Source organism: Gymnogyps californianus, chromosome 22, assembly GCF_018139145.2.
Source record: "Gymnogyps californianus isolate 813 chromosome 22, ASM1813914v2, whole genome shotgun sequence".
Classification (NCBI taxonomy): domain Eukaryota; kingdom Metazoa; phylum Chordata; class Aves; order Accipitriformes; family Cathartidae; genus Gymnogyps; species Gymnogyps californianus.
In genome coordinates this window covers 1,904,057-1,924,791 of record NC_059492.1, presented here as the reverse complement: position 1 = coordinate 1,924,791, position 20,735 = coordinate 1,904,057, and the positions used below count along the sequence as shown (strand labels likewise).

General features: G+C 59.0%; 1 protein-coding gene across 1 annotated transcript in view; it reads right to left on the bottom strand.

The window, feature by feature from the left end:
• Positions 1–258: 258 nt before the first annotated feature.
• Positions 259–20,735, bottom strand: part of NKAIN1 (sodium/potassium transporting ATPase interacting 1) — a 35,345-nt gene continuing 14,868 nt past the window's right edge. The window contains exons 2-6 of the mRNA XM_050909695.1: positions 7,162–7,299; positions 6,880–6,960; positions 4,181–4,378; positions 3,276–3,336; positions 259–344 (exon numbers count right to left, since the gene is read on the bottom strand). Coding sequence (XP_050765652.1) covers positions 259–344; positions 3,276–3,336; positions 4,181–4,378; positions 6,880–6,960; positions 7,162–7,299 — 564 coding nt within the window. The remainder of the gene's footprint in view (positions 345–3,275; positions 3,337–4,180; positions 4,379–6,879; positions 6,961–7,161; positions 7,300–20,735) is intronic.

Here is a 20,735-nt window from a genome sequence, read left to right as displayed (position 1 = left end):
GCTGCTGCTCCCTCGGGGCAGCCCGAGCGTGTTGAGGCTCAGCAAACAAAAAGCAGCAAAAAGCAAAACAAGGGCGCGATCCCCCCGAAAACTGCCCAGCCCCAGCCCCAACACAGCTTCTGGGCTTTATATTGAAGCCGAGCGGACTCACAGACCCAAATATTTCGGGTTACGACGGTGCGATGAGGCACCTTGGAGGGGCTCCTGCATCCCTGAGCATCCCTGAGCACCCCAAGGCTTTCCCTGGCCTGCACGGACTCACGTGTAGAGCGGCTGTAGCTGTAGGTGTGACGTCTTCTGTGGCGCCTGGTAGCCGTAGGAGTCAAACCCGCCGATGAAGTCAACTGGGGAGAGGGGGGAGAGCAGCAAGGTGAGCTGGGGAGGGCAGCGGGGCGATTTCCCTGCCTCCCCCGCCCTGATGGCACCCATGGGTCATGCAGCATCCCGGGTTGCAGCAGCACCTTGGGGAGGTGCAGCATCTCAAGTTGCCGCAGCATCCCAGGGAAGTGCAGCATCCCAGTTTGCAGCTGCATCCCGGGGAAGCGCAGCATCCTGGGTCACCACAGCGACCCAGGGAAGTGCAGCATCCCAGGGAAATGCAACATCTCAGTATGCAGTAGCATCCTGGGTCCCCGCAGCATCCTGGTCGCCGCAGCATCCCGGTCGCCACAGCATCCAGGGGACATGCAGCATCCCAGGTCACCACAGCATTCCAGGTCCCGGCAGCATCCTGGGAAAGTGCAGCATCGCAGGGAAGTGCAGCATCCTACATTGCTGCAACATTCCGGGACGCCACAATATCCTGGATCATCGCAGCATCCCAGGTCGTCACAGCATCCTGGGGAAGTGCTGCATACCAGGTCGGGGCAGCACCTGGGGTCATAGCAGCATCCCAGGGAAATGCAGCATCCCAGGGAAACGCAGCATCCCAGGGAAACGCAGCATCCCGGATCGCTGCAACATCCCAGGTCATGGCAGCATCCCAGGTCGCAGCAGCGTCCCAGGAAAAGTGCCAGCGAGAAACAGAGGAAAGGAGCCGGACCGACTTGCAGAGATCCCTGCGGCTCTCTCCTCCTCTTGCGTTGCAGGCTGGACAAAGTGGGCAAAATTACCCGGTCGTTGTCTCCAGAGCCGGCATTTCAGGAGCGTGAGGGGGGAATTACACCTCGTTTAAAGCCTGTCATTTAGGGGAACTGCAGGCACCGATATATCCGTTTTCACAGCTGCAATTTCCAGCCCGGTGGTTCATCCCCCCTCCCCGGCCGGCAGAGCCCATCACCCGCCCGACGAGCCCCCGGGCACTCACGGGAGGGATCACGGTGGCAGACCCCAGCCCTTCACCCCGGCTCGATGCAGTGGGAGCGACGGGTGGCTGAGGGTACCCCAGCTTCTCCCACGATCATCCTACCTGCCCCCCAGACCTGAACCCTGCCACGGGCACAGCCAGCGGCTGCTCAGCCAGCCCAGGAACAGGCACCACGCGCAGCCGGGCTGGGGTATCCAAGCCCTGACAGGAGCCGTAGCAGGACCCACCTCCCCAGAACCAATATATTAATCCCTACGGAGCCGTGATCCGGGTGGGTTCACCCACAGGTGTCCAAGAAACAGCAGTGAGCTCGAGAGGGGAGCCCAGCTCTCCCGGCGTATTTATCTTCCTGACTTAATATTCAGCCAGCTCTCAATTTTGACGCCATCCATCCATTTCCAAATCTAATAAGATATTCCATTAAAAAAGATGCATTTGAATCTTGGGATCCAGCAGCATTAATATTAAAAGTGTATTGAATGCGCGAGTTTGTTTGAATGCAAACACGCTTCAAAGCCGGCGGCGGTAGATAAACCCTTTTGCCAGCTCCCTGGGTATAGAAACAAGTTATTACCGCAGGCAGTGTCCAATTTCACACGGAGATTTTCCTTTTCCGCTACACCGCTTCCCGGCAGCGAAGCGGGGAAAACATGGGGATGCTGAACCCCGGCATCTCCTGGACTGGGCTGGGACCATTGCTGGGTCCACGGCACCGGCAGGGATGCTGATCCCGATGCCGCGGGGAAGGAGCCCGATGCCGAGCGCATCTCGGTGGCTTTTGCCACGCTGGCAGTCGCGGCACATCCCCGCCCGAGGTCGGCTGCCGGGAGCTGCCCGCTGGCGCGAATTAATTAACGGCAGATGAGCATTTAATGCGGTTGGATGGCTACAGCCTTAACCACCTGGTTAACTGGGGCCGGGGTGCTCAGCGCTTCCGGAGGGGTGTTTGCAGGGATCATTGTCAGATCGGAAAGCACAAGGTAGATTGTATAAAAATTAGCCTGTAACTTTGCTTAAATTGCTGTTTTTCCCCCTGCTTTGGGGTGAAAAAACTCGAGGTGGGGAGGAGGGTGCTGCTGCCCCACTGTCCTGATGGGTGCTGGCCCGGCGGACATAATATTTCCCATTTCATCATCCCCAAGCCCCAAGCGGCTGTCGAAAGGGGGAGGCAGGTGATGGCTGGCTCCGGGAGACGTGAGCGGGGAGGACGGCTCTCCCGCAGCCCCCACGGGGCCGGATCCGCACCAGGAGGAGCATTCACCGTGAATTTACTGGGGCTTGGAGGTGGCTTTTTACAGCAAGGGTGATTCTCCCCGCTGCAACGTCAAACCAGGGACCTGGGGGAGATGCTCCGTCCCAGAGAAGATGCTCTGAATTCGGGTCAGTGGGGAGCAGCGAGAGCGATGCCGGCCCCAAATCCGCCCCTGAGCGGCCACGCACGGGGATGAGCATCCCGGCTTCGACGGGAGCTGGACTCGGTGCCGCAATACTGGTGCGGGGACCAGGGACCAGGGACCAGGGACCAGGGACCAGGGACTGGGGACCATCTCAGCCTCTTCGTGGGCTGGCGCGGGGACAAAACCTGACCCCACGCGTTGGATGAAACCGGTCCCGTTCCTGCACCCGAAGGCTGTGAGCGCTGCAGTCCCATGGCAGATGCAGCAGCTCAGGGCTCAGTGTCCCTGTCCCCCTCCTCTCCCAGGCCTGGCCAGGGTGCAGCACCCTCCCCAAGGCCGGGAGGGGGGCACCGCCGGTGGCACAGGGTGGCGCATCACACCCCAGCGCATCTGCCTCACCGGGGATGGAAAAATGGGGCAAAAACCCCAACTAAAGGGATCCCCTCAACTGCCTGTGACCCAGGCATCGCTCCCCCATCGCCGGCCGGGAGCTGCCCCCCAGCTGGCATTAGCTGAGGCCATTTTGCAGCGCTGGGGCTCTCCCCGCTGTGACTGAGAGCAAAAGCACTTACAGCTGTCTTCTTCCTCCAGGAACACTTTGCTGACGTAGCAGGCGTAGACGAAGCCAAAGAGCTGCGAAACAAAAGCGGGCAGAGAGAAGTCGGTTATCGGGGTGATGGGCAACACGACCGACACGGTGTCGGTGGGGAGACGGAGCTGGGTGCTGTGAGGTGGATTCCTGGGAGCATACTGGGGGGACTGGGAGCATCCTGGGCAGGATGGGGGCTGCCTCCAGGCTGGCAGTGCCAGAGCCCATCTCTGGTGGGTCTGGGTGCTGGTTTGGGATGCAGTGAGGTCGGAGGGTTTCAGCTGTGCCAGGGGGACGAGGGTGGTGGCCCTAGGGAGGACAGGCTGGCCTCGCACTGGGACAGCAGTGCAGAGGGTGCTGAGCCCCACGTAGCGCTGGGTGCCCCTTTGGCGGGTGCATGGCAGCTGCTCTGGACCCCGATTCCCTTTAAAGCTTTATTTCCTTGCAGCCCCCCAAGGCTCCCCAGGAGCTTTGCATCCAGGTCTGTCCCCTTTCCACCTCCCCATGGGGTGAGACAGCCACCGGGACAGGGGGACCTTCCCTTGCCAGCAAGCGGCACATCCCACCAGCTCACACTCCAGCAAGGCAGCGCCTGGGTGTGTTACACCAAGAAACCCCCGATTCCTCCAGCATCCAGCCCACAGCCTGCCAGGTTTTGGGGCGGGCAGCACCCCCGGGGTGCTGGCATGAGCTCTGTCTGCTCCTCTCTTCCCAGCCCTGAGCCAACGCCACCCCTGATGCTATGAACGGGCACTGATGTGTGATGGCACGGTGGGACATCTCCAGCTGGACCACGGTGGCTCTGCCCACCCCGGTCCCTGCCATCGTCCCCCTTCTCTCGCTTCGCAATTCGGGATGAGGAGGAAAGGTGCCGGCAGCTGCCCTTACCGCCAGGAATATCTGCGTGGCGCTGCTCACTACCTCGATGTACTGGTAGTCGAGCAGGCAGCCGCTGACGGTGATGACATGATGGTCCTCAGGCGCCAGGTTGGAGTTCATCACCGGCGTCACCAGGCAGCCCGGCCCGTTCTCCATCCACCACGAGCGGTGCAGTGAGGTATTGAAGGTCATGATGAAGTCTCGGTCCTGCGGGAGGGGAGCAGAGGAGGCACCGACCATGGAGCTGAGGTTCTTTGCAGAGGTGGTGGACAGAAAATGGGCTTTTCCAACCCAAGGATGCTCCATGAGCATTGCATCCACCCAGACCATGTCAAGGCAGCGAGGCCAACAAACCCCTGCATCTCCCTACTCTGCAGCCGGCATCCCCGGGGTTTGTGGCTTCCTCCCACGCCGGCATCATGGGCCACTTGGTCAAGCAGCACCCAGGTGTGCCGTGATGCCCAGGTGACATCACGGATGTCACGGAGCGGTCACCAGCACGGCAGCTTGGCCTTGAGGCAGGGAAGCAGCCGCTTGCAATGCTGCCGGCCGCATCCAGCCATCCAAAAGATGGGACCATGGGATCACCCTGCCAGTGTGGTCCAGGGATGCAGGGCAATCCCCTCTGCTTCCCCTGGGGTTTCGGAGTGCCACTCCCCCCATCCCCATCCCCGCAGAGCCTTGCGGGGGGCTTGCTCATGTACGTCCCCTCCTCGCAAGCCCGTAAGCCTGCCTACCGGGCTTTGGGGCTCTCCCTGTTTCATCTCCAGCAGCTTTACGGTGGCAGTGCGGCAAGGCACGGCTGCGGGCTGTCACCGGGGTCGGATAAGACGCGGGGCTGATCCCCCAGCCCCTGCCTGCGCCCTCCCCATAGCAGGCTCGCGCGAGGCTAAGCTCCGGGGCTCAATCCCAGGACACGTCGTGGCACGTTTGATGCCAATGCTCCTGCCCGTGGATCCGGCAGGGAGATGGGGACCGCACGGGTTGGGATGCAGCCCCGGTGCAGGACTCCTGTAGGCAGCAGCAGCAGCATGGCTGGGTGAGCGCCCACCCCACGGAGGGTCCTCCTGGCACGGCTGGGTGAGCACCCACTGCATGGTGGGGTCCTCCTGGTACAACTGGGTGAGCACCCATCCCACAGAGGGTCCTCCTGGCACGGCTGGGTGAGCACCCACTGCATGGTGGGGTCCTCCTGGTACAACTGGGTGAGCACCCATCCCACAGAGGGTCCTCCTGGTACGGCTGGGTGAGCACCCACTGCACGGTGGGGTCCCCCGGCACAGCTGGGTGAGCACCCACCCCACGGAGGGTCCTCCCAGTCCCTCTCTGCACCACCAGCCCTCAGGTCTGCAGGGGGCCGGGAAACCCGCTGAGCATCCTTTGTAGGAAATCACTGATCTGGGATTAACAGATTTTTGCTGGTGGGGGCAGAAAAAGTAGAAAGAAAGTGGGTTTTGGGTTCTGAAACCAAAGGATGTGGGTTTAGGTGCTGGGAAGCACAAAGAGGGGGTGTTCTGGCATTGCAGCGTCACTGAGAGATTGGGGATTTCCACCGAAAACACTCAGTGGGAGTGAATCCTCCCCTATTGCATCCTCCGTGCCTGCTGCATGTATCCGGCACTTCAGCTTTATTAGAAGAACCTCAAATGACCTGTAGCAACGTGGGGAGACGGTTTCATCCATCAAGCCCCCCAAGAAGCCCTTTTCCCCGCTGCGGGCAGCCGCAGAGGGAGCCGGAGCCTGTTTCCCCGAGCCCTCTGTGATGCCCCGAGCACCGCACAGGGGATGGCATCCTCAGGGCCAGGAGCGGGATGCCAGAGCGGGGCACATCCTCGGCATGGGTACCCCAACCGCGGGCTGAGGATGCTCAAACCATCGAGTGATGCATCATCACTACATTCAGTTTTGCTCTTTTTCGTGTAAGAGCTATAATTTAATAGCCCAGGGTGGGGCGGAGAGACATGGAGAGGCACGGCTCCGCTCACATCCTCACCCCCATCGCCACTGGGTGACTTTGCAAAGCCATTAATGATGTCCAGCCGCTCTCCTGCCGCTGCCGGGTGCTCCGGGGCCGAGCGGCGCTTGCAGAGCCCCAGAAGACCCCAGAAAATTGGGAATATGCAGCAGCGGGGGTCTCCTCCTCCTCACCCCGCTGCTTTGCCCATCCCTGCCTGCACCGCAAGCTGAGCTGCTGGAGACCCTGCCCCAAACTTTCCCGGCATTCCTCGTCCCCAGTCCTCGTGTCCCTTCTCCACTTTATCTCCTCTCCAGCACGTTAGGAAATGGTGCCGTCCAATTTCTGCACCCCATAAACCCCGGCAGTGCCGAGGGCGCGCCGGTGATTAACGAGCGCCCTGCAATTCCCGACTCATCAGCCTCATTAATTTTGCACTCCCACTTCAAAGCCTCTCCCCCCCCTCCACCACTTTGGCCTGAACCATCCGTCTGTCCATCCCACGCACACCCAGGTGCTCGGTGCTGCAGCCGGGAGCCCCCGAGGAGGCACCCCCAGCACCCAAGTGGGTGCTTTGCCACCACGGTGGGGGCACCCACAGGCTCTGGGTCCCTTTTTGGGGGGCAGAGCTGTGAAGCAGGGGAAGGAGAAGGAAGGACAGCAGGAAGGATGGGAAGATGGAGAGGGAAGGAGGATGGAGGGAGGAAGGGAAGGAGGATGGAGGGAGGAAGAGGAGGCAGGCGGGGGGCGTTACCTGCGACAAGCGTCCAACCTCCAGGTAGAAGCAGATGATGAAGGCGTTCCAGCCGACCCACAGCACCAGCCACACCGCGTACTGCCGAGAAGAGAGCCGGTCAGGGCATGCCATGCCGAACGGACATCCCCCGGTCCATCCCCCCTTCGCCCCGCTTGCTGTATCCCACCAGATCCACAGGGATTTGGGTTTGGAAATGGGAGGGGATCTGGGGCTGAGCCATCCCCAGGGGTGATGATGCTGCGCCCGGGCATGGGGAGCAGCATCCGCGGCGGTACCTACCATCATGAGGTATTTGGATCTGTACTGGATGGTCCCAAAAATACCCAAAATAACGGCCATGATGTGTAAAAAATTAGCCAGGATGGGCGCCCACTGGTAGCCCAGGAAATCAAAGATCTGCCTCTCCAGCGCTGCTACCTGCAACAGAGCAAAGGAGGGGTTGCGGGTATTAAAGCAGGGCATCGGTCACCGCAGCAGCTCCCGGGATGCTAAAGGCAAAAAGCAGCCGGTAATTAATGGGAAATCCCATGGATAATTAGTTGCGATAGGCTGAAACGTCTGCGTGATGCATCAGCCGGCGGCGGGCGAATGCACGGCGGCGAGCGAGGGGTTATTAGGAATATTTGGAGCTGAGAAGGGGAAAGCAAGGAGGTGTCAGCTTGTCGCCTTGCCAGCACCCTCTGTGCCTCAGTTTCCCCACTGCTCAGGTCTCGGGTACTGCTGCAAATCACCCTCCAGGATGGGCTTATCCCTGAGCTCAGCTTGTCCAGGGGGAAAACCTCCTGCTCAGGTCAGGCACCGGGTCCCCCAGTATTTTGCAAGTGATTTTTCTGCCCATCCTTACCAGCTCGTCGCGTGCCTTCCCGTTTAGCGCCATTGGGGTTTGATTGCCACTATCATTTGTAATCCGTAAATAAGGACGTGATGCAGCTTAATAAATCGCACGGCATGCAAAATTAGGGACGGTAGCTGGTGTGAGCTGCCTGTTATCCCAGCGCTTATGTATGGCTCTGCTACCGGCTCGGGGTCTATTACTCTTAATTACAGGATTAGCTTAAAGAAAGGTGGTAGCAAAGGTGAGGTGGGAGCGCTGGAGCATTCGCTGACGGTTCTAAGTTAAAAAATGGAGATTTGATGAGGCTATGGTTTTTTAGGGAACTTTTAGGGAACTTCAGGGTGCGTCGGATGCTGCGGTCCCTGAGGGCACGGGGACAGGGCTGCAGCGAGCTGTGTCTCCGGCAGCCTTGCAAACCAAAAAACCTCTTTACATTTATCTTCTTGACAGCCCAGCCCTGTCTCATCGCTCTTTGAGATGCCCCAGATTCACCCGATAAACCCTGCGAGCTCTGGGGCCCCGAGTCCTCCCTGCGGCACCGTGCCTCAGTTTCCCCTCCCAGTACAATGCCTCTCATCCTGGCAGAGAAGTGGGAGTTTATCCTGAAAATGGCAGGAGAAAACGGGCTTTACATCCCCCCACCGTTCACTGGCTGCTTCCCCTGGTGATCTGGATTTAGGGGAGCTCCATCCTGGCGCTCCCTGAATCTCCCATGGGGGTTACGGCCGAGGGGCTGCCCCAGGGCCCCGCAGCATCCCTGCCCATGCAGCCCGACTTAATGTGTCCTAATTACAGGGGGGAAATCAATGAGGTGGCAAAAATCCTTCCCTAAGTGTTTCGTGAGGATAAGCCATGGCTAACGCATCTGTGTGTGCAGCCGCTAGCTGTGCCTCAGTTTCCCCATCCATAAAGCATCATGCACTCGTTCAATTGGCTTAGCGAGGGCTCTAATTAACGCCTATTTTAGCCCAGCTCCATCCTGCCGGCGGGTAGAAAGCCAAAGGCAGAGCCGAGGACCGTGGTATCCCATTCACTACCCTATCCCCGGGATAGGATCTACTGGATCCGTGCCGGCAGGACCCCGGTTTCAATTAAAGGCGATGCAAAGGCATGGAGCAGCCGAGGCCGGGCAGCCCCTGGATCCGCAGGGCCGGGACCAAGGCTGTTTGCATTGAGGCTTAATTCACTTCCACGCTATTTAAACTTTCCGAGGAAACAGCCTTTGGAAATACTTACAACCGGGCCGTAAATCTTTTAAATTGAGGAATGTAAATAATAAATGATACAAGGAGCACGGTGCTCGGGGTTTTATAGCCATCCATCGATCTGGTGGCTGTTGACAGAGCTGCTTAGCAGGAGCTAGATGCGAAGGCTGTGAGTTTTGGGTACCTGTGAGTCTCCGAGCGGAGGGATGGGGCTGGGAAGAGCCTCTGAGAGCATCCCATGGAGCCGGAGCGATGCGCTTACACCCGTACAGCTCCTTAATTCCAGCCCATCAAGCCAGGAACAGGCTGAAGGAGAAGGAGCTGGGAAGAGCCTGGTTAAACCGAATCCTTCTTCATCCCGAGGAGAGACAAATTTAGTGGCAAACACCACAGTCTCTCTGTGGATGAGCGAGGGCTGCTAACTGCACCGAAAAACATTGCTGGAGCCGCTCTGGCAGGTAAAATGCTGCTTTGTGTGTGCTGTTATTTAAGCACGTTCCCTCCGTGCGAAAAGCAAATCTTGGTTTTTTCAGCCTCGTCGGATCCTGCTTAAAGTTAAGGAAAATACGGAGACACAGCACAAATGCGGCGAGTCTGCGGCTGCAGCTCCCCCGGCATTCACCGCCTGCAAAGCGCCAAGGGCATCCCAAGGGCAGGGCAGCAGCCCTACGCCCAGTTTCACGAGTGGGGAAACTGAGGCACGGCCACGTTCCAGGGGAAGTGAGTGGCACAGATTTGGCAATCCTCGCACGGGGCATGGCGGGGCTGAGCGAGCACTGTCTTCAGCTCAGGCCAATGCTCCTGGCTTGCTCCAAGCGCTTCTCGCTGCTCGCTCACTGCAGACCCCAGGCTGGTCCAGCACCCGGAGCATCCTCGCCTGATCCTTTGGGGGTGAGATGTCCCCCGGCAGCAATCTTCAAGACACCCAGGCTTTTCATGCAACCACCCCCAGCCCTTCATCAACGGTGGCCCTAAATGAAGCGAGAGCAGTGAGCAAGCCTGGCTGCAGGGCTCGGCGTCGCCTGCAAGCACGGTACGGGGCTCTGCAAGCTCTCAGCGTGCTCCACAAGAAACCTCCGAGCAACTTGGGGACCGGCAGCATCCAAGCCCCCCAAACCTAGGTGACTTGTGGAGCTCAGAGCATCCTCCCCAGGCTGTCCTCCTCCTGTAAGGGATATTTCCCATGCTAACAGCAGCCCCGTTAACAACCCACCCTCATTAACACCCTGCTCTTACTGCTGTTGCACCATCGAAGCCGTGATGCTCCTGGGGGTGTGGGGCCTGGAACCACACGCCGTCCTGCTGCTAATTAAGATAAACCTGCAGCTGATCAATGCAACGAGTTTTAGGGCTCCCTCTTAATTAAACACTCTGTAGTTTATCGATCGGCCCCAAAAGTTCCCTTTGCAGCAAATCGTATCAATTAGTCGGGGGCAGGCGCACGCCAGAGTCCTGCTAATTGAAAGGCGTTGCCTGCAATGATTTTATTTTAATCAAGAAATCGAAGCGGGCGAGACGCGGGGAGCGGGCTCCTTCAGCGCGTGGCAGTCCCCGGGGAGGCCCGCGGCAGGAGGGGACGCGTGTGCAGCCCCTTGGGGACAGGGAGCTGCCAGGGCTCAGCCCGGGAGCTCTGGGCAGGCGGAACCGGCGAGGCAGAGCTGGAGGAAAATGGGATTTTTCAAGGGTGCTGGCACCAAATTCAAGTGGGAAGGAGCTCGCCTGTCCCCAAATCAACCCTTGGTTATGGCACCTTCACCTTCCTCGGACCCATCCTGTTACTCGGTGGGGTTTTCCCAGTCCTTTTTAATCCCCATGACAAGGATGGGAGAGATGAATCCCGCTCTGGCTGTGCCGGGAGGATTGCACAGACACCAAGGAGCACCTTCCCCCGTGTCCCATCCCCACCAGATTTGATATTTTGAGGTTGGAAATCCCTCCTGCAACCCAGCTGGGCAGCACTGGGCCCCGGGCAGAGCATCCCCGACCCAGCACCCTCCGACCTGCTACAGCATGAAACCAGAAATCTTCTTGCCCAGCAGCTGCCATTTTCGCTCTCTTGGAATCAGAGACTCACAGGATGGGTTCAGTTGGAAGGACCTTCAAAGACCATCTAGTCCAAACCCCTGCCATGGGCAGGGACACCTTCCACTAGACCAGGTTGCTCAAAACCCCGTCCAACCTGGCCTTGAACACTTCCAATATAGAATCACAGAATGGCTTGGGTTGAAAGGGACCTTCAAAGATCATCTAATCCACCCACCCTGCCATGGGCACGGACATCTTTTGAGCATCTTTCAGGTTGCTCAAAGCCCCGTCCAACCTGGCCTTGAACACTTCCAGGGATGGGGCATCCACAGTTTCTCTGGGCAACCTCTTCCAGTGTCTCACCACCCTCACAGTGAAGAATTTCTTCCTAATATCTAATCTAAATCTACCCTCTTTCAGTCTAAAGCCATTACCGCTTGTCCTATCACTACCTGCCCTTGTAAAAAGCCCCTCTCCGGCTTTCTTGTAGGCCCCTTTAGGTACTGGAAGGCTGCTGTAAGGTCTTCCCAGAGCCTTCTCTTCTCCAGGCTGAACAACTCCGACTCTCTCAGCCTTTCTCCACAGGAGAGGTGTTTCAACCCTCGGACCATTTCCATGGCCTCCTCTGGACCCGCTCCAACAGGTCCATGTCTTTCTTGTGCTGGAGACCCCAGAGCTGGACGCAGTACTCCGGGGGGATCTCACCAGAGCGGAGCAGAGGGGGAGAATCCCCTCCCTTGACCTGCTGGCCATGCTGCTTTTGATGCAGCCCAGGACACGGTTGGCTTTCTGGACTGCGAACGCACATTGCTGGCTCCTGTCTGGCTTTTCATCCACCAGTACGCCCAATTCCTTCTCCCCAGGGCTGCTCTCAATGCCATTCATCCCCCAGTCTGTACTGGTACTGGGGATTGCTCTGTCCCAGGTGCAGGACCTTGCACTTGGCCTGGCTGAACTTCAGCCCACTCCTCCAGCCTGTCCAGGTCCGTCTGGATGCCATCCCGTCCCTCCAGCGCATCAGCTGCCCCACTCAGCTTGGTGTCATCTGCAGACTGGCTGAGGGTGCCCGCCATCCCACTGCCTATGTCACTGATGAAGATATTAAATAGTACTGGTCCCAGTACGGACCCTTGAGGGACACCACTCGTTACCCATCTCCACTTGGACGTTGAGCTGTTGACTGCAACTCTTTGGAGACAGCCATCCAGCCAACTCCATAACCATCTAACAGTCTAACCATCAAAGCCACATCTCTCCAATTTAGAGATGAGGATGCTGGGGGGGACCTCTTACTGCATCCCACCCTCTGTTTTCGAGATAAAACCAGCCCTCCCCTCCGCTCAGTAGCACAGCAGCAGGCAGGCTGCCTGCAGGGACCAAGTCCTTCCGCTGCCCAGCGAGATGGACACCACGTCCGCAGGGTGGCCATGAGGTCCCAGCATGGCCCAGCATGACCCTTGTCCTGCCATCCCCACCGGGCACAGGCTGGAGCCACCACGGCCCCCCCAGCCCACAACCCTGCCTGGGATTTATGGAAGCAGGATTTGGTAGCAGATCCTCCCATCATATCTGTCACACCTGATGGCTCGTAGGGACTTGTCCAAAACCCACTTAATTACCACCAAAACTGAAGGGACGCAAGGACGTGGCCACCTGTGGACACAAGTGACCCCGGGGCACATGCGTCCAGGTCCTCGGTGGTCCTGGCAATCGCAGGGATGATTTACCCATGTCCTCCCCCTGCGGTGCCCAGGGGAGGTGACACTCATGTCACCAGGGCCCGGGGCGAGGATGTCGGCCTGGCTGCGGCCCCCGGTCCCCCCAGGCTCCATGGGGGAGGCGGCGCTGCCCCCCTCCCCGCGCTCTATCCTCTCGCCTCAGCTGCGATGGGGATGACATGTTTGCTGCCACAGATGCATAAATATATTATTGCATCCGTAAAGCCTCAATAATGAACGGGTGGAGAAAGATGGGAGCTTGCTCCGGCGGGGGCGGGTGGTGTCATCTCCTAGGGGAGCTGGGGAGGGGGACAGTCCCTCCATCCTGCTCGCTCGCTCGCATCTGTGTGGAGCTGGTCCCTCCCATCTCTCCCTGAGCCCCCCCAAAGCTGCAGAGCCCCACGGTTGGGTGCTGGGCGATGCTTTGGGGACATCTCTGCTGCCTGCTGCGCCCTCGCCCTGCCTGAAGCCCGCTCAGCATCACCCCAGGGTGCACCATCACCCCAGGGTGCAGCAGGCAGGGACTCATGCTTGGGGACACGGGGCAGCGACCCCCCTGTCCCCAGCTGCATCTCAAGCCGTGCCACCCCCCCCATGCCCATGCAGCGATTTTTCTGGGTACACGATTCTGTATTTAACTGCTTTTAAATAAAAGCCCCCTGTCCCCGACGTCCCCGAGGGGGAACCCAGGCGTCCGGAGCACGTGGGGCAGTGGTGACATGGGGGGGGGCCCACGGTGACACAGAGGTCCAGCCCTGTTAATTAGCACAGGGTGACACCGGTCACCCCGTCCCTCTGCCCGTGGGGACAGCCCCAGCCAGGCCACCACGTGCCCTTCCCCATCCCGGGTTCCCCCCGCTCGCTGCCGCTTCAGCTGGGCTGTTTTGGGGCAGAATAAGGGGTTTGCACATTTTTACTACTTGGGCAAAACACCTTCTGGGGGGGAATATCCCTTTCTTCTGGCATGGAAACTCTTCCCATCTGTTTTTAACCCTTTCTAGGAAAAATCAGGGGGGAAATATCCCCTTCCCCTGCTCGTGTGGCTTTATTAAGACCCTCGGAAGGGCGACGGGCAGGTTTGCTCCTGCCTGCAAATGTCAGAGGCACATCCTGGGGAGCTGGCAGCAGAAAAGCTGTGGTTTTGGTGGTGGGGATGGTGGTGGGGGAAATTCCCTAAAAATCCCCTTTTCCCCAGCCTCCACCCCTGGGGCTGGCCGGGGGGAGCTGCATGGTGAAACCCCACAAAATCCGGGGCAAGATTCCGTGCGCTCGGGCATGCCGGGCGCGAGATGCCCCGGCCGGGCGAGGGAGCCGGTTCCCTTGGGGTGAGCTGGGGTCGGGATTCCCAGATCCAGGCTGAGCCCGGGAGATCCAGCAGCATCGGAAGCGCCGGCTGAGGACGGGATGCAGCCGCCGGCCGGAGCCCGTGGGCTGCGTGGGCTGCAGAGGGGCAACAGAGCCAGCGGCAGGAGGAGGCAGCACGTGGGCATTCACGGCCTGCCTGCACTCATGGTCTGCCTGTGCAGTCTGCCTGCGTGCACAGTCTGCCTGCACACACGATCTGCCTGCACACACGGTCGGCCTGCACAGTCTGCCCGCACACAGTCTGTCTGCACATATGGTCTGCCCACACGCATGGTCTGCCCACACGCACGGCCTGCCTGCAGAGTCTGCCTGTATGTACAGCCTGCCTGCACACACGGCCTGCCTGCACACATGGTCTGCCTGCACACGTGGTCTGCCTGCACAGTCTGCCTGCACAGCCTGCCTGCACACACGGCCTGCCTGCACACACGGCCTGCCTGCACACATGGTCTGCCTGCACACGTGGTCTGCCTGCACAGTCTGCCTGCACAGTCTGCCTGCACACATGGTCTGCCTGCACACACAGCCTGCCTGCACACATGGTCTGCCTGCACAATCTGCCTGCACAGTCTGCCTGCATGCACAGTCTGCCTGCACATACGGTCTGCCTGCACACATGGCCTGCCTGCACAGTCTGCCTGCACGCACAGTCTGCCTGCACGCATAGCCTGCCTGCACACATGGTCTGCCTGCACAGTCTGCCTGCACACACGGCCTGCCTGCACACATGGCCTGCCTGCACACATGGCCTGCCTACACAGTCTGCCTGCACACACGGCCTGCCTGCACACACGGCCTGCCTGCACACATGGTCTGCCTGCACATACGGCCTGTCTGCACACATGGCCTGCCTGCACAGTCTGCCTGCATGCATAGCCTGCCTGCACACACGGTCTGCCTGCACAGTCTGCCTGCACACACGGCCTCCCTGTACACATGGCCTGCCGGCACACTCTGCCTGCACGCATAGCCTGCCTGCACACACAATCTGCCTGCACACATGGCCTGCCTGCACACACGGCCTGCCTGCACTCACAGCCTGCCTGCACATCACCCCCCCCACCCTCAGAGCGGGGCCGGCTGAATCGGGGCGCTCCCCACCGCCCCCAGCCCTGCCCTCACCGCCCTCTCCCCAGCGTCCCACCGGCCCCGCTCGCACCGGGATGGGGCACGTGGGCATCACACGCGTGTCGTGTGCCCATCGTGCGTGGGTACGTGGCAGCACCCCGCATCCCGCCCCAGTCCCCAACAACCTAATTTTTGGCCGAGCGGGAAGCATCCCAGCACAGCACCTGCTGCCAGCGGGATACAGGACCCCGGGACCCCCCAGGGGACCCGGCTGTGGGGAGGGAGGGGGTAGAGGGGTGAACCCCCAAAGGGGACACCCCGCAGTGGGGGGATTTTCAACCACCAAAGCCGTGCACCTGGCATCCCCGAGCGCACGGTGTCTTGCTCCAGATTTTGGGGGGGTTTGATGCACCAGGAGCCAGAAGCTCCCCCTCCAGCCAGCCCTGAGGATACAGCTTGGGGAAAAGGGGATTTTTAGGGGATTTTTTTTTTCCCCACCGCCGAAACCGCAGCTTTTCTGCTGCCAGCTCCCCGGGGATGTGGCTCTGACATTTTCAGGCAGGAGCAAATCTGCCCATTGTCCTTCTGAGGGTCTTCACCAAGCCATGCAGACAGGGGAAGGGGATATTCCCCCCTTGATTTTTCCCAGAAAGGGGAAAAAAAAGAGATGGGAGTTTCCATCCCAGAAAAAAAGAGATGTTCCCCCCCTGAAAATATTCTGCCTAAAGACTGAAAAGCCCTGACAATCCAGCTGCATTTTTTTTCGGTGTCGGCGAAGCCGGAGCAGGCAGGATGTTCCTCCCGGCTGCCTGCTGCCCTTGATCTCAGCAGCAGCATCTGCGCGTCGGGCTGAAATAAACCCTCTGCCCTTCCCTCCACGCTGCGGTGTGGCAGGAGCGGCGCGGGGCTTCGTTACCCCCCGATGGGTTATTATCCTTCAGCCGGGTGATTTCCTCCCGAACACCATATGCCTGGGGCTCGCCAGGGATTTAACTTTTCATTTCGCTGCATTTTGAAGAGATTTGGTGTTTTTATTCCGCCTCGAATTCCCCTCTGTCCTTCGTCCAAAGACGCTGCGAGAGCATCGCTCCCCCCGCCGTTGAGCCTGTCCTGGTTGTTTGGGGCAGAAATGCCCTGTTTCTAGGAGGTTTGGCCAAAAAAATGTTGGGATTTAGGGAAAAAACGCCCCCCGGGCAGAGCTGTGGGGCAGGATCCGGCCCGCTAGCAGGATGCCCGATGCTGTCGGTCCCCGTAAGGGATGTTTTCCACAGCCCCCAGTCCCCGCAGCAGATGAAGCATCGTTGGGGCTGACGAAGCCCACGGGGCTCCCGGGGACCGGCCGGATCCTGCCCCCATCCCCAGGAGGGAGAGCAAAGCCAAGCTCCCAGCCCCAAAGGATGCTCCGGGGCCCCACATCCCCACCCTGAGCCCCCACAGCACCCGAGCACCCCCTTGCAAGCTCACCCACCCCCCCACAACCTCTCTTTTTGAGGCAGTTTAAGGCATTTTGCTGATTTTCACTCTTCCAGCGCCTTCGCCTGTTCCTGGGGAGCCCGAGGAGCCATCGGCGGCGTTTTCATCGTGCGGTCCCGCGAGCCACCCATCTCCACTTAGGGAAATTGGCTGCGATTTAAATGAACGGCAAGCGAACGAATTGACTATTAAGAAGGTGCAAACACCGCTGTGAACCCAGGGACTTCATTTAATGACTTGGAAACAAGTTCTTGACCTACTTCCAACTTGCAAAAGCCTTCGTGAAATCGCAGAGGAAAAGAAATTAAAGGCGCCGGAGCCTTGATCGCTCTCCGGTATCAGGTGGTGATGAGCAGGATGCGGCCGTTTGCTGCCAAGATGCCCTGGGACCAAGCAGCCCCATTGTAAAACATGGCAGGAGGAAAATGCGGGGTGAAAGAGGCACAAATTGGGTCCTTCCCCAGCTGTTGCAACAGCTTGGGGATGCCAGCGGGTTTTGGGGGGCTCCTGGCCTCTGCACAGCCCCTTTCTGCCCCACAACGCCAGCATCGCTGGATTTAGGAGCTTCTGGCACGTGGCTCAAATATCCCAGATCTCCGGGATGCGGCTGCGGGTGCTGCGGGCACAGGCAGAGACTTGGGGTGCGCGGGGTCCCTCGCCACAGCTCCCCATCACCCATCCAGCACCCACCACCCACCCGATGGGCTTTCCTTCCTTTCACCTTCCCCCCCCCGCCCCATTCCCAGTTATTTATTTCATTTCGTCGCATCCGGCAGCGTTGCCATGGGAACGCGGCGGCAGCCCCGGCTGGATGCGCTTGTCTAGACGCTGCACCCCAGGAGCCCGCCGCCGGCAGCCTGCTCCATGGGCTGGATACGGCCCCCGGGCGGGCTGCACCCCTGGCTGCCAGGTCACCCATTGCACCCATCCCCAGGACCCCCGGGAGACCCCAGCACCCATATGGCTGGGTCCCCTCCAAGCCCTGCACGCCAGATCCATGCTCCTCGCTCCATTCATCCCTGGGGGGTTCCGTACAAGGAGGGCTGGGAAATGCATTCTCGGGGTGGCTAACAGCTATAATAATAATAATAATGATAATAATAATAATAATAATGAAATAATAATTCCCCTAAATGTCGCCCAAGGGTTGCAAAGTGCCCTTTGCAGATTAAACCCAGCCCCCTCCTGTTTTGGCTCCATCATAGGGAAGGGAAACTGAGGCACGGCATGGGGAGACACCCCCAAACCTTCGCAGTGCTCTGAGATGCTGGGAACGCTGAAACCCGGGGACAGTGGGTGTTCCCACACGGAGAGGGATGCTCCATCACCACCCCGGGCTCCTCCTGATTTACACCCGCTAAAACAAAGCCCCGAGCCACCGCTGGGCCTGTCGGCTCCCAAAACTGTGGCTTTTGGGTGGATTTGGCTCTCGCCAGCTCCGATGTCCCCAGCAAGGACCCGCAGCGGGCCATTACCCCCAGAGGAATTTTGACAGGGTTTTTCTTCCCAGCAAACATCACAAATTTCAAATTTCCCTGTGAGCAGGCTGGTTTAACTCTAACACAATATTACATCTATTTAACTCTAACACAATATTATATCTATTTAACTCTAACACAATATTATATCTATTTAACTTTAATACAAGATTACATCTATTATTTGCACCGTCCTATAAACGCTGAGACGAGACTTTTTTCTTTCTCTCACCTCCCAGCAAGGAAACTTTTCCATGCTGAGGGAAAGCTGAGGAAATCGAAGCAGCTCAGTTCCCCGCTTGCCCATCAGAGCTTGGTTCCGGAGCGATGCCCTCCCGTGCGACAGGCTTTATTCCCTCAGCGAATTGCTCCATCCCCTTGGGAATTGCTCAGGAGCCGCAAACCCATTTAAGTGTCCCCGAAGAAGGGAGCCGGGATGATCCCGTTAACCCCGAGCTTGTGCTGCTCTGCATCCACCCAGCCTGACCTTGCAAATGACCTTGAAACAACCCAGGACCCTGGGGTCCCCTCGGTGGGGAGGACATGGGGTGGTGGCACTGATGGGATGGGGTAAGGAGGTGCCAGCGGTGTCCCTGGGGGGGAAATGTGCACCGGGGACAGCAGGTGTGCCCGAGGAGGCACTTGCCGTGGAGGGGAAACTGAGGCACAGGGCTGCAGCCCCAGCGGGACCCCGCCATTCATCCCCATGGGGTTGAGGTGTTTTCCCACCCGCAGGGCTGAAGCACCAAGGTTGCCGGTGATGGCTGGGGAAGGGCTGATCCTGCACTGCCCGGGTGCTGTGCACCGCTGTGCTCTGCCTCAGTTTACCTGGAAAATGGGCTAAGTCCTGCCCGGCCCTGCCCAGCACCGCACCGGGGAGCATTTGCTCTCTTGGTCAGGGTGAGCAGCTCCATCAGAGCAGGTCTAACGGGGAAAATGAGGCACAGCGGGGTGGTGGAGAAGACCAGAAGCTCAAGCCCTGGAGAAAGGCTGTGCCTTGAGGACACCAGGTTGAGAGCTGCTCCAAACCGGCAGGAGCAGGGCTGGGACTGCTGGGTTGGCACGGAGAGACGGGATTTGGACTGAGTCTTGCTGAATTACAACTTTTAGCCTAAGTTAGGCCCCGAGGAGAAATCAAGAGAAGAGCCGTAGGCACCGGCCAGCGGCACAGGGCTGCAGGAGGAACGGACGCAGGGGAGCGACGGGACGCAGGGGCAGAGCCCGGCCACGCCGCCTCGGGCAGCCACAAATAGAGAAGTTAGGCTGCGGGTTGGAGCAAATCCATCTGGAAGCAGAGGGGGAAGCGAAGGGGCCGTACAGCCCCGTGCCGGGCCCGAGTAACCCAGCTGTGTGTCTGGGATGGAGCGCGAAGAGGGGAGCCTGCTGTCCCATCCATCCATCCCATCCCATCCCATCCCATCCCATCCCACCCCATGCCATGCCATGCTATCCCATCCCATCCCATCCCATCCCATCCCAACCCTCCTATGCATCCCATCCATCACATCCATCCTATCCATCAATCCCATCCCATCTATCCTATGCATCCCACGCATTCCATTCATCCAATCCATCCCATCCCATCCAACTCATCGTCCATCCCACCCCATCCCATCCCACAGCAAATAAACCCCCCACCCTGGTCCGACACAGATCCCTGATCCCTGGCTCAGCCTTGGAGGCACTTGCTGTCTCCGAACCATCGGCAACCGTCCCCCACGAAAGCCGGCTTCAACAAACAGCCTTTCGGATAAAGAAAATTGGGATTAATCAAGCACCTCAATTAGCCACAATGAGCTGCGGCTTGTCATCACGCCAGAGACTCGCAGCAGAAAGCACGTTAGCGGCACGGCCACTGAGAGGCTGAGAATTAATTAAAATGGAGCAAAAAACCCTAAAAAAAAAAAACCCGAGCAAATGAGGAATTGCTCGGAGCAGGGAGATTTCTCCCTGCGAGTCTGGAGATGCCGACCCGAGGCACATCCCTGACCCTGGTAGAGCATCTCCGGCACCCAGGCTGGCCGGCATCTCCTCCGGTGCCGGTTTGCCCGTGGGACGCAGTGACGAAGGGGACATCCCCCACCGCCCCCGGAGACCCCAGTGCTCACCCAACCCCTTGTCCCGCGGTCGACGGGGCGAGGAGGGAGCCTGGCAGGCGCTGGGTGCTCCGTAACGATGGAGCCACCAGCACACCGCAGGGGAGGACGGATCCGGCCCCGCTCCAGCTTGGGCGGGAGCCGGGGCTTAGATCTGGGGGATCTTGGGCTTAAATTTGGGGGATCTTGGGCTTAAATTTGAGGGATTTGGGGCTTAAATTTGGGGGATCCTGGGCTTAGATCTAGGAGATCTTGGGCTTAAATTTGGGGGATCCTGGGCTTAGATCTAGGAGATCTTGGGCTTAAATTTGGGGGATCTTGGGCTTAGAACTAGGAGATCTTGGGCTTAAATTTGGGGGATCTTGGGCTTAGATCCGGCAGATCTTGGGCTTAAATTTGAGGGATCTTGGGCTTAGATCTAGGAGATCTTGAGCTTAAATTTGGGGGATCTTGGGCTTAGATCCGGCAGATCTTGGGCTTAGATCTAGGAGATCTTGAGCTTAAATTTGGGGGATCTTGGGCTTAGATCCGGCAGATCTTGGGCTTAAATTTGAGGGATCTTGGGTCTAGATCTAGGAGATCTTGGGCTT